The 14376-nt window shown below is 36.4% G+C and overlaps 1 protein-coding gene across 2 annotated transcripts in view; it reads left to right on the top strand.

Annotated features, from left to right (window-relative positions):
- Window positions 1-14376, top strand: part of AP3B1 (adaptor related protein complex 3 subunit beta 1) — a 235939-nt gene that overhangs the window by 83230 nt on the left and 138333 nt on the right. For both annotated transcript variants that reach the window (XM_020902680.2, XM_070468579.1), the window contains exon 8: window positions 8945-9100. In XM_020902680.2, the coding sequence (XP_020758339.2) occupies window positions 8945-9100 (156 nt within the window). The remainder of the gene's footprint in view (window positions 1-8944; window positions 9101-14376) is intronic.

Here is a 14376-nt window from a genome sequence, read left to right as displayed (position 1 = left end):
TGACGTGCCCTCCTCCAAGGGATCTTCCCAACCCAGGGATCGAACCCACATCTCTTATATCTCCTGCATCAGCAGTTGGGTTCTTTACCTCTAGCACCACCTGGGAAGCCCATAAATTGAAACTTCATAATGTTAATATCTAGATAAAAATAGATAAAATACAGTAGAACATATTTTTTAAACTGTTTAAACTAGATAATAAATACAGTAGAAGGTATTTTTTAAACTGTTTAAAAAAATTAAGCAATTCCATTAGAAACAAAGTATTTCTAAAATATTTTTTTCAAATACACATGAAGATATATTAAAGTTAGTTCATATGCTTTTTTCATATATGATGTACAATTAGTATACTAAGTTGAGCAAATGGAAGTTTCTTTCTATAGATTTCAGCATCTTTGAAACCTATTTTATCTATATTTACTTTTAAGCAGACTAAGCATCCTTCTGATTGTATCTTGTTTACCTTACTTGTTTAACCAAACAGCAACAGAAAATGTTTCTGGACAAGGTGAAAATAAAATTCTTTCCACCATACATTTAAAATGCTAATTAAGAATGATTATTTTGGAGTTGTTCTAAGTTATCTAAGATACAAAGTATGAGTCGTCACTTAATGTCTTTGATTATCTGGGCTGTTTTCTCTAAGAGAACATAAATCTTCCTGAGTCTTTTCTGTCCTGGTGGTTGCTGAAATTATAGCACTTTACATCAAAGTTATGTAAAAAAGTGAATCTGACTTTTCTGTAAAAATAATACGGGGTTGAGAGATTTTCATGGTGGTCCGCTGGTTAAGACACTGCGCTTCCAATGCAGGGAGCACTAGTTCGATCCCTAGTCAGGGAACTAAGATGCCACATATCTTCCAGTATGGCTAAAAAGAATTAGTTTAAAAATAATAATACAGGTGAAAGTCACACAGTCATGTCCGACTGTTTGCGACCCCATGGACTGTATAGACCATAGAATTCTCCAGGCCAGACTACTGGAGTAGGTAGCCTTTCCCTTCTCCAGACAGATTTGAAATCCCCACCCAAAAGCTCCGTCTTATCACTTAATTTCTTGAATATATTGTCCACAGTTAGGTCTCAGTTCTTGAAAATTCGTGTCTAATAGCCTCACTTTTAAACTTCTCTCTTTATTGTCTTTGTTTTTTAAAACATATTCACATCACTGCTTTTTTCTTATATGCATATTTAGAAATAGGTAATGTATATGTGTCAGAAGCAGATGGCTTCATGGATTTTTGCAAACTGAAGACACCGATGTAACGAGTACTCAGATGAAGAAACAGATTACAAGTATTCACCAGAAGCCCCTGATTCCTCCCTTTCCACTTAATACCTTGCTTTCCCTCCCAAATGGAAACAATGTCCTGGCCCTCAGTGACGCTGCCTTTTTTCCCCCCTTTTCTGCCCTCTTTCTTTACTTTCTGAAAAACTGTTGAACTGGTTTTGAAGCTCTAGATGATTAGTTTTGGTTTGTTTGTGGATTATTACTTGATCAGGGTATCAGCAATCTGACTTCATTCATTCACTTCAATTCTAGATTGACGTGATTAAAATATGAGCTTCAATTTTATGACCTTAACTCCCTAGGATATAGGCTTTCAGGACTTAAAACCAAAAACTGAGGAGAGTTAGGGATCTTGCTTTTAGCTGGATCCTGATCACCAGCTTTTGCTTCTGTTATTTTTGTGAATCTGCTAAAAGCTCTTTAGGCCTTTCAGATTTTTGTCGTGTATGTAACAACTCACGCTTTGGGTGGAGAAACAACTACAGGTGTTCAGCTGTTAGATTTCTAGGTTTACCACTACTTCTGGATCCTGCCTGCATAATTCATCACTGTTCTTTTAGCTTTTCAGTGCCTTGAAACAAGTGTGTTTCATTTTTCTTTCCTAGCTCACTATAACGGTTATTCCAAATTGCCTATTATTAGAAGCAGAACTCTGTGATCCTATATTACCTGTTTTTAGAAAGTAATCTTTTAAGTCTTATTTTTAATGACATTTTGTCCCTGGGGTTTGTGACTTCTTTTAAGCAACTGGAACTAGCATTGGTTAAAGTTGTTTTAGTGTAATGAGTTCCCTGAACAGTACATTTTGGTTCAAAATGAAGCACCTGTACAAAAGCCTCATGATATACTTGTAAATCTCAAATATGAGGCAGTTTCTTTTCTGAGGGATAATTTTAGGGTTAGGGTTTCAGGGGAAACTTTTCTTCATATTTGGCATCTGGGGATATTTGATTTAAAGTGAGGTAATAATTTCTAGAAAAAATTTTAATAATGAAAGCAGTGCTAATTGCTACTATTTGAGTGTTTAATATTCACTGGACACTAAGTGGTTATATACTTTGACTAAACAAATCAATCTTCATGAACACTTTCATAATATTATTTGGGCTACCTAGTTGGCGCCAGTGTTAAAGAATCTGCCTGCCATTGCTGGAGACAAGAGACTGGGGTTTGATCCCTGGGTCAGGCAGATGCCCTGGATAAGGAAATGACAGCCCACTCCAGTATTCTTCCCTAGAAAATTCCACGGATACAGGAGCCCGGTGGGCTGTAGTCCCTGGTATTGCAAATAGTTGGACACAATGGAGCACACGCACACATGTACACACACACACACACACACACCCACACCCATGGTATAGATATTGCTTTTATTTCATTTTACAAATGAGGAAATGAAGACAGGGAGAGGTCAAGAAATTAACACGACCATAGAGGAAGCCCTGATACTGAGCTGCCATGACCTAATATTACCCATTTTGATTGTATGCATCTCTTTTCCATTCTGTTTTGGCTCACATGTCTGTACTCATAGTTTGAAAACCTGAGAAAACAGCTCGGAGTGACAGAGATTCAGATATTAAGTTATTGCAGATTGGCACCAATCCTGTGAGGAAGCCTCATCTCTTTCATGTCATTAACCTAATCAATCCTTAAATTTTTTTTTCCTTTTAGTTCAAACTTAGAATTATGCTGTTGGTAAAAATACATAGTCATTAGCAGACATCTAAAGAGCTATGCCATGATGTTCTCATAGCAATAAAACCAAGTTGAAATTTCACAGAAAGTATAAGAGAAAGTTTCTTTTGAAGGGAATATACTTTGAAATAATAGTTCATATCAATAACTATTTTAAGTATTAGGCAACATGTTCTTTGTGTTAGTTATCCAGTAATCCTGTTGTTGGAACTGTACTATTTCAAAGAATCCCTTTCATTTTAGTAAATTACACTAATTTATCTAATGTTAAATGTTAAGAGAGAATTAGGTTATTGATCTTTAATAAAATGTATGAAGCATTAATTTATAGAAGTTTTACATAATAGCTTTGTAAGATCTTTGTATGTGAGAAAGATACTAATGAAAGAAAAATATTCTTTAATAATCTTTTTACTAAAATTACTGCCATAATCCTAAATTCTTGTACACTAAAATAAGCAATACAAATATCATTTATTAAAGTAGCATGCTGCTGCTAAGTCGTTTCAGTCATGTCCAACTCTGTGTGACCCCAGAGGTGGCAGCCCACCAGGCTCTCCCGTCCCTGGGATTCTCCAGGCAAGAACACTGGAGTGGGTTGCCATGTCCTCCAATGCATGAAAGTGAAAAGTGAAAGTCAAGTCGCTCAGTCCATAGTTGGGCTTTAATAAAGTTAATAGTGAAGGAAAACTGGAATGAATGAATAAACTTTTTAAAAGGCAGCTTTATGTACTTTTGAGGATTTTATTTGTTAGTTATAGTGCTGTGTTTCATATTGGTGATGAATATGATAAATACAGCAGTTTCATCATATCAATTTTAGGTTGATTTTGAACACTTGTTTGATTAATATACACTGAAGATTGTAGGTGAGTGCTTAAGCTTAAAGAATAAATTATTTGTGTATTGGCCTTGATATAAAAGTTTATCTTAGTTATAGTCCTTTTTTTAAAGCGCTTAGACAAGTAGTTTGTTTTGAATTGTATATTTGAAGAAGATAATGTTATAATTTCTAGTTTACTTCTAAATATTGGTATTACTTTTAAAATGCCTTTTGTTTTCAGAGAGTATAAACTTGGTGAGTTTCTTTTGTTTGGATAATTTCTTAAGATCTTTTTATTGTCCATTTAAAAAACTCTGAGTTAATATTATTCTCACTTCTAAGAAACCTAAAGGTCATGTTTTTGATGAAAAGTGTTTTCAGTGATATTTAAGTAAAGATTGTGTCTTAAAAGCACTTACAAGGAAAACAATTCATTAGGTGATGTTAAACTTTAACAATTTAGATAATTATATTGTTATATTGTTATATATATATATGTTATATATATATGTGTGTTTTATATATATATTTTAACAACTTTTATTGTTATAACAATGGATATATGCAATATATTCTATAAATATATATATTTTCAAATATATATAAATATATAAGTATATATATTTTAAAGTATTTAAGTAAATACTTAAGTAAATATTTAAGTAAAGATTGTGTCTTAAAAGCACTTACAAGGAAAGCAATTCATTAGGTGATGTTAAACTTTAACAATTTAGGTAATTTTATTGTTATATTGTTATATATATATATATGCTATATATGTTATATTAATTTTATTGTTATATTGTTAACTTTTATTGTTATAACAATGGATAAATATATGCAATGGATAAATATATGCAATATATTGCAATAAATATATGCAAATTGCTTTTAAGTGATTTGCTGATTTTTTTTCTCCTTAATTTTATTTAATTAAACTTCTATTTTAAGATAATTGTAGATTCACATGCAGTTGTAAGAAATCATATAGAGAGATCTGGTGTAACCTTTATTCATTTTCCTCCAGTGGTGACATCTTGCAAAACTATAGTGAGATACTACAACCAGGGTATTAACGTTGATACATTCAGGATTCAGAACGTTTCCATCACAAGTATCCTTCATGTAACCATTTTATAGCTAAACTCCTTTCCTTCCTCTGTCTAACCCTGCTGCCCCTTAACCCTTGGTAACCACTAATTTTTTCTCCATGTCTGTAATTTTGTCATTTCAGGAATGCTGTGTAAATGGAATCATACAATATTAACCTTTTAGGATTACTTTTTCTCACTCAAGTTCAGTATACTTCTCTGGACATTAATCAGAATTGTGTGTATCAGTAGTTTGTTTCTTTTTATTTCTGGGTGGTATTCCATAGCAGAGGTGTTTAACCATTTGCTTAACCAATTATTTAGCCATTCATCCATTGAAGGACATCTGTGTTGTTTCCATTTTGGCTAATAGGGATAAAGCTGCTATGATGTACAGATCTTTGTGAGAATTAATGTCTATTCCCCATGATGAATGCCCAAGAATGTAATTTCTGGGTTGTATGGTAAATATAGGTTCAGTTCTGTAAGATACTGCCAACCTGCCAAAGTGACTGTAACGTTGTACATTCACTACCAGCATATGAATGACCCATTTCCTCACTGTCCTTACTGTCACTTGGTGTTGTCAGCACTTTAAATTTGATTTTAGATGGAAGCAGTTCTGATGTGTACGCCATAGCAAAAGTGATTTGCAGTGGTTTTAATTTGTTTTGCTTCGTGTACTTTGTTTGCCCTTTGGATATCTTCTTAGGTCATTGTCTGTATTAGTTTGCTAGGGCTATAACAAAATACAATAGACTGGTTAAATAAAAAGAAATTTATTTCTCACTGTTTTCTCAGTTTTTCCAAGAGGCTAGAAGTCCAAGATCAAGGTGTTAGCAGGTTTGGTTTCTCCCAAGCCACCTGTCCTTGGCTTACAGATGGCTGCCTTCTTGCTGTATTCTAATTTGCCTTTCTCTCTTCTGATAAGAATACCAGTTGTTTTGGATTAGGATACCATTGATACAATCTGATTTAACCTTCAAGTCCCTACTTAAGCATATGGTCACCCTGAGGCTTCAACATATGAATTTTAGGGGAGACATAATTCAGTCTGTAAGGATATCTTTTGTCCTTTTTTAAACTGAATTGGTTTTTTACTGCTGTGTTTTAGGAGTGGTCTATATATGCTAGATACTAGCCCCTTGTTTCACGTGTTGTTATTGTATAGTTCTAAGTGGTGTTCGACTCTTTGCGACCCTACGGACTGAAGCACACCAAGGTTCCCTGCCTTCACTGTCTCCCACAGTTTGCTCAGACTCATGTCCATTGAGTCGATGATGCTGTCCAACCATCTCGTCCTGTCATCCCCTTTGCCTCCCATCTTCAATCTTTCCCAGCATCAGGGTCTTTTCAAATGAGTCAGTTCTTTGCATCAGGTGGCCAAAGTGTTGGAGCTTTAGCATCAGTCCTTCCAATGAATATTCAGGACTGATTTCCTTTAGAATATACTGGTTGGATCTCCTTGCAGTCCAAGGGACTCTCAAGAGTCTTCTCCAGCACCACAGTTCAAAAGCATCAAATCTTCAGTGCTCAGCCTTCTTCATGATCCAACTCTCACACCTGTACATGACTGCTGGAAAAACCATAGCTTTGAATATACAGACCTTTGTCAGCAAAGTGATGTCTCTGCTTTTTAATATGCTGTCTAGATTTGTCATAGCTTTTCTTCCAAGGAGTAAGTTTCACGTGTAATTGCATACATTTTTGGCTAGTGAATAAATTCTTTTCTCTGCCTCTTCTTTTTTTTTTAATATTATTTCATTTTGTTTCTTTATTAGTGAAACTGGGCATCTTTTCATGTTTGTGGCCATTTGCATTATTATTATTACTTTGGCCACACCACACAGCATGTGGGATCTTAGTTCCCTAACCAGGGAATCCGCTTTCCCTGCTTGGCTCTTGAAATGCTCAATGACTTTTTTGTTGAAACCTGGACATTTTGGATATTATGAGATTGTGGATCTTATTCAGTTTTTAAGTTTTAGCTATGTTTGTTTGAGACTATTCCAGCAAAGAAAGGTGGGGTGCTGCCATCTCATTACTGCCAGGTCATGTTAGAAGTCCAGGTTCCCCCCTCAGCCTCCATGGACACCTCGGGGGGACTGCTCATTGTTACCGTGGGTGAATATGGGCTCTGGCTCCGCACTGTTACTCCCCTGATAGCTTTCTGTCCAGGAGGGATGGAGCTGTCTCATGACTGTTCCAGTTGTGTCTTCCACTGACACCACAGAGTGGAGTGTCCTTGTTACCAGTGGCTGGTGCTGCTGCAAGTCCTGCGTGGAGCATCCACTCAGCATCCTCTACGCCCAGCATAGGGGAGCCAGGGATAGAGTCACCTCCGTATGGATCAGCAGACTTGGATGTCCATGCTCCCCACACTGTATTACCTCCCGGCGGGGAATAAAATCTCAGTTCTATCTTGGCCTTTTCTGATAGCGCCCCAGTGCGAGGCTGAGGGGAGGAGTGGAAATCTAGGCTCTCCCTGTCAGTCTTTGCTTGTGGGATTAGGGCTAGGGTCGTGGTGTTTTCTCTAGAGTTGACTGCACTAGAGCAGTTATTTTCTTAAAAAGTTTTCTGTCTTGCTAGACTTTCTCTTTCTTGGTTCTTTGGCTACAAGGAGCAGGCTTTTGGGGGATTTATTTAATCTATACTTACTGGATTTTCTTACTAATTCACTTCTCTTCCACCCAGTCTTTGATATATGAGGAAAATGAAAATCCAAGGAACTCACTGTTGCATCATTCTTTGGGTCCTGAGGTGTCCGTGTCCAGCCTTTCTTCTCTCTGCCTTTCTTTTCTTAAATTGTTTTATATATAATGTCTTGAGTTTCTAGTTGTTCTTAGTGAGAGGAATAGGAAAAAGTATATCTATTCCATCTTCTCGGAAGTGGAAAACATGTTTCAGGTACTTGGTAACAGAAATTACCTCTAAATGGTAACTGCACTGTGTATGCTAGGTTGCTTCAGCCATGTCCAAGTCTGTGTGACCCCATGGACTGCAGCCCTCCAGGCTCCTCTGTCCGTGGAATTCTCCAGGCAAGAATACTGGAGTGAGTTGCCATGCCCTCCTCCAGAGAATCTTCCCGACCCAGGGATCAAACCCGTGTGTCTTGTATCTCCTGCATTGGCAGATGGGTTCTTTACCACTAGGACCACATGGGAAGCCCTAGTAATTGCACTGGATCCACTTAAATGTTATTGTCTCTGTGTGCTTTTTGTTGTTGTTGTTGATTTTAGGACTCCTTACCTGTAGGCTGGGATTCCCAAGTGACTCTGGTAAAGAATCCTGCCAATGCAGGAGACACGGGTTTGATTCCTAGGTCGGAAAGGGCCCCTGGAGGAGGAAATGACAACCTACTCCAGTAATCTTGCTTGGAAAATCCCATGGACAGAGAGCCTGGCAGGTTGCAAATAGTCGGAACAACTGCATGTACAAACGCATGCACCTATAGGCTAATTTTACTGACAGAGATAATAAAGAATTCAAATAAATAAAAAGTACAAGTCTCAGGGATATTCATAAATCTCAAACTGAGTCTTTCTTGACAACACAGGGACCTTCTTAATTACCAATTTTTAACCTGTCAAACTTTATTAATGATTTCTTTTATGTGTGTTGCAGTTCAAACAATTTTCTTCTTTCCTCTGACCCTTTGATCCGGTTACAGAGTGACTGATAATTTATGGAAACAGTTTTCAGCTTTGGGTAGTCTCATATCATAGGCTTTGTTAGAATTTAATGGTCAGGTTTTCCCTCTAGACAGCTGTGGGTATTTCTGTGGTAATTTAATGTGAGATTTGCTATATAATATAAAAGTATTATCTATTGCACTAAAGAACAGTTACTGTGCCATAAAATACAAGAAAAAGCAAGGCCTTTCTTCCATATAAGTAACATAGTTTCAAACTGCCTCCACAGTAGTATTCGTAAAATATTATCATTATTGTAGATGTTTTTTAAAAAGTTTTCTTTGTGTAGTATTTGGGTGCTTCCAGGTCTGAACTAATCTTGGAATTGGATTTCTTTCCTGTAGGGTGATGGTCTAGAGGACAATGAAAAGGATTTCTATGATTCTGATGAGGAACAGAAGGAAAAGGCTGACAAAAGGAAGAGGCCATATACTATGGATCCAGACCATAGACTTTTAATTCGGAATACAAAGCCTTTGCTTCAGAGCAGGAATGCAGCGGTATGTAAAAACCATTACAAGAAATAATTCACAGCTTTTTAAAAACAGTGCTTAAAAGTATGCAAGTTCAACAAGTAATTTTGAGTGTACTAATGGAGCATTTATTTATTTGTTTGTATACTAAAAATCAGGTTTTTATAGGTTACTTGGTTTAGTAGCTGTGTGCCTACTGTTCTTCATTTTCTTTTTGATTTTGTAATTGGATTCCTGAGATATGAGCCCAAGATGTTTTACAGTTGATTGGAAAACTGTATGTATTTCTCTATTATGAGATTATTGTTGTGAGTACTTAATAAGGTTGTTGTTGTTTAGTCACTAAGTCGTGTCCAACTCTGCGGCCCCGTGGACTGCAGCATTCCAGGCTTCCCTGTCCTTCACGGTCTCCTGGAGTTTGCTCAGATTCATGTCTGTTGAGTCAGTGATTCTGTCTAACCATCTCCTCCTCTGCTCATTATATTTGTATTTATCTAGTAAGAGTTTTGAAAAGACTAACGTATAGTTAGAAACACCTAGCATGACACCTCATACATACATAGTAAATTTTAGCTGGTAGGAATAATTAAAAATCATCCTTACTTGGGTCCTAAGTTTTTGTTTTGTTTTATATCTTTATTTTAAATAACTCTTTATATTTTAAAATATTTTAAAAGAATACAGTAGAAAATTAGAAAATACAAACTAGCAAAACTAATATAACATTATATTTCCATCACATATCAGTTGTAATATCCTAATGCAGTTTTCCCCACATCTTTCTTTTCTGTATAAATGTCCCTCTTTCATATGTGTATATGTCTGTACATAATACATTTTAAACCAAGATAAAAGTCATAGTACACATAATATTTTGTAACATATTTTTTCTAGTCAGTTCCCCATTTCTACTGCAGTAAAATTTCATCTCATGAAAAACCAGTTTACCCTAAATTCTTTTATAACTGGTTCACCTATACCAGTTACACTGCATTGCATCTGGCTGTTATGTCTTATAAACCTCTCAAGTCTTGAAGAATGTTCTCTGGGTTTGTCTGGTTATTTTCTTTACTATACCTTGTGTTTCCAGTTAACTGAAAGTTACGTAAGTTTTGATGAATTCAAGTTAAATGTTTTCTTAAACTTATTTTAATTAAAAACAAATTCTTAATGAATCATTCTGTGCAACTAGTTAACACTGAAAATGAGAGTTTCCCTTGAACTGATTTGTTTTCTGATGCTTGAGAATTTGGTCCTTAGAGCTTTGTATGTGTATCTTAGGAATTAGCAGAAGTTTTTATCTTATACTATGTATTTAGCTTCTAAATCATGATTAAGTAACTATGCACAATAATGACACATTTTTTTTATTAATATTGTAAAATATGCTTGCATTTTAGCGTGCCCTCGCTTGACTTGATGTTACTTAAGTAGCTATAGCTTGCCAGCTAAAATTACTTTATAATTGACTCATTTTTAATTTAACTTTGTCTTGGAAATTGGCTTATAGTCCAAATACTTACTGATCAAAAATGTTTTTGAATAGTGAAACAAATAGAGGTAGTTTGTACTGTAACAGTATACTTTGGTTCCCTGCTTATTTGATTATATACCAACTAGAGGTAGTTTATTTTTTGTTCCAATATGTTTTAGTATCCTGCTTATTTGGTGCAGCTAGATTTAGAAAAGGCAGAGGAACCAGAGATCAAATTCCAGAAAAAGCAAAGGAATTCAAAAAAAACATCTGCTTTGTTGACTACACTAAAGCCTTTGACTGTGTGGATCACAGCAAACTGTGGAAAATTCTTAAAGAGTTGGAAATACCAGACTACCTTACCTGCTTCCTGAGAAACCTGTTTGTAGGTCAAGAAGCAACAGTTAGAATTGGACATGGAACAAAGGACTGGTTCCAGATTGGGAAAGTAGTACGTCAAGGCTGTATGCTGTCCCCCTGCTTATTAACTTATATGCAGAGTACATCACAGGTGTAATCAAGATTGCCAAGAGAAGTATCAACAATCTCAGATATGCAGATGATGCCATTTTAATGGCAGAAAGTGAAGAGGAACTTAAGAGCCTCTTGATGAAAGTGAAAGAGGAGAGTGAAAAAGCTGGCTTGAAACTCAGCATTCAAAAGACTAAGATTGTGGAGTCTGGTCCCATCACTTCATGGCAAATAGATGGGGAAAAAGTGGAAACAGTGACAGATTTTATTTTCTCAGGCACCAAAATCACTGCAGATAGTGCCTGCAGCCATGAAATGAAAAGACGCTTGCTGCATGGAAGAAAAGCAATGATGACACATCTAGACAGCAGAGACACCACTTTGCTGACAAAAGTCTATCTAGTCAAAGCTATGGTTTTTCAAGTAGACATGTACCGATGTGAGAGTTGGAGCATAAGTAAAGAAGGCTGAGTGCTGAAGGGTCAACAGTTTTGAACTGTGGTGTTAGAAGAGACTCTTGAGAGTCCCTTGGACTGCAAGGAGATCAAACCAGTCAATCCTAAAGGAAATCAACCCTGACTATTCATTGGAAGGACTGATCCCAAAGCTGATACTCCAGTACTTTGACCACTTGATGTGAAGAGCCAACTCACTGGAAAAGACCCTGATGCTGGGAAAGATTGAGGGCAAGAGGAGAAGGGCAGAGGTTAGATAGCATTACTGACTCAGTGGACATGCGTTTGAGCAAATTCTGGGAGATGGTGAAGAATAGGGAAGCCTGGCGTGCTCCACATGGAGTTGCAGAGTCAGACATGCCTTAGTGACTGAGCAGCAATAAATATATGTAAAGGTTGACTTTGGAAGGATTGTAATAGATTTTATTTTTTTTAATTATTTTTTTAGCATTCTTAACTTACAAGAGAGACTTTGAGAGTTCGTTTCAGGAATCTGTCAGTCCTGTGTAGATTGAATTGGAGATAACCGACACTGGAGGCAGTGTTGGGAGGCTGTTCTGACAGTCTGGACAAGGTGGTAGTATGTGAATGGCTAGTAATCGAAGGTTACTACAGGATGTACTTCCTTGTAAGCACACATGATGTAAGTGCTGAAGGCCTGTGAGGTTGTGTGTTTTCAGTTGTTTTGGAGTTATGGGAGCTTCCCTCATGGCGTTTACAAATTAGACTATAAGATTCAAATTTTGGGTATGGAAGAGATTAAAACTCTTCGATTTGTAAATATTGGGGGAAAAGAAGATCCTTTAGCCCCTTTGGGTTACGGAGTGCCCTAATTAATGTATCAGAACAAATGACATACTAAGTAGAATCTAGAATCTTAAACTCATTGACATACATAGAAAGCACAGTTTATTAAGCGCCAGCTTTCTTTTCTTCATATAAGACTTACTAGCCATCTGTGCGCTTTAATATTTTTAAAAAATGACTGTCACCTATTTGTAGATTGTCCGTAATTAATTTTTTCTTACTAAAATTTTGAATTCAGCAGAGGCTGTTCTATAATTAAAGTGTATTTGTAGATCACAAGTGAAGAAATTAGATATTCTTAAACTCCTCAATTTTCCAAGTCATGTCTGAAAGCTGGAAATCAGTCTTGTTACAAAAAAGAAAAGTACACAAAAACGCCATAGAGCAGTAAGTTGAGGAACCTCTAACTCTAGTTTTAAAAAATGTTTCTTTGTTCTAAAAGAAGCTGTTTTTGCTTTAAGCATCCTCAAATACTGTAAACTCTTTAGGCATACATAGAAATCCTGCTATATATTTGTTACCTATGGCCCAAGCAAAAGTAGAGTAATATTAATATATCTTCATAACCAAAGACAAGATGATTAATTTCTGTAGCTCTCTGTTTGCAGTTGTCACATGCTGAACAGAATACTCACTAAGTGGAAAGTCTGGAGTTTTGATCTCTGGATCTAAGTGTAGAGGCACGTGGGGAAGCACAGTCTCTTTATATTTTATGACAGCGAAAGTGTGACTACCCCCATAATAGCTTTGAACCAAACACTATTTTTAAGGTTCTACATTTGAAAAACAGGATTTCAAATGCTGCTCTTTTAGAGGAATTGTTTTAGTAGAGTTCCCTTAATTAGAACTTAAATACACTGAATTTGGTTTTTTTTTTTTAAATTGTAGCCTACTACTACTGTTACCTTTAAGGGTCTGGTTTCATTCCCTGTCTCAGGGTAGCGCCAGCAGCAGCAACACTAGGAAGACTGTGGGGTTTGGGGCGTGTGTCAAGCTTTGCCATGTACTGGCTGGCAGACCTTGGGTAGTTCATTGAACGTTCTTTTTTTTTTTTTTTCTGAGGGTGTACAGTACTGCTTTCCTAGATCTGCCATAACAGTTTACCAAAACTGTGTGGATTAAAGAAATAAAAATTTCTTTTATTAAAGAAAAATATTTATTTAAAAATAAACAGAAATCTCTTTAGTCTGGGACTCTCGTGAGATGTCGAGTTCTCACGAATTCTCCCATGAGCTCTTCCTTTTCCGGTAAGCGGCCTGAGCTGACCCTTGAAAATGGTGCGCTATTCACTCGACCCAGAAAACCCCACAAAATCATGCAAATCAAGCGGTTCAAATCTTCGTGTTCACTTTAAGAACACTTGTGAGACTGCCCAGGCCATAAAGGGTATGCATATCTGAAAAGCCACCAAGTGTCTGAAGGATGTCACTTTAAAGAAGCAATCAGCCCCTACATGAGCTCTCCCTGCCACACTGAGATGATCCTTACTGAAAAAGAACAGATTGTTCCTAAACCAGAAGAGGAGGTTGCACAGAAGAAAAAGATATCCCAGAAGAAACTGAAAAAACAAAAACTTATGGCCCGGGAATAAATGCCGCAGAAAATAAATGCAAATAAAAGTAAATAAATAAATAAATAAATAAAATAAAATAAAAATAAATAGAAATTTATTCTTTCACATCTCAGGAGACCAAAAGTCTCAAGTCAAGATGTCGACAGGGTTGGTTCCTCCTTTCCTCCTGGAAGCTCTCAGGGAGAAATTAGCTTCTGGAGATTGCCAGCAGTTTTTGGCATTCCTTGCCTTACATGCCTCACTGCAATTTCTGCCTTCATCTTCATATTGCCTTCTTCTCTGTGCCCTTTTCTGTCTCTGATAAGGACACTCAAATTGGATTTAGGGCCCACTCTATAATCAAGTATGATCTCATCTTGATCATTACCTTAATAACGTCTTCAAAGACTATATTTCCAAATAAGGTCACATTCTGAGGGGTAGGCATGAATTCCTCCGGGGACCCTATTCAACCTGCTACACAGGGTAACAATATACTCACCTTGGTTCATGGGAATTTTGTAGGAGTTAAAGGAAATAATGT

This window comes from Odocoileus virginianus, chromosome 6 (assembly GCF_023699985.2).
Source record: "Odocoileus virginianus isolate 20LAN1187 ecotype Illinois chromosome 6, Ovbor_1.2, whole genome shotgun sequence".
Classification (NCBI taxonomy): domain Eukaryota; kingdom Metazoa; phylum Chordata; class Mammalia; order Artiodactyla; family Cervidae; genus Odocoileus; species Odocoileus virginianus.
Note: the sequence above shows the minus strand (reverse complement) of the source record. Positions and strands in the feature narration are given on the sequence as shown.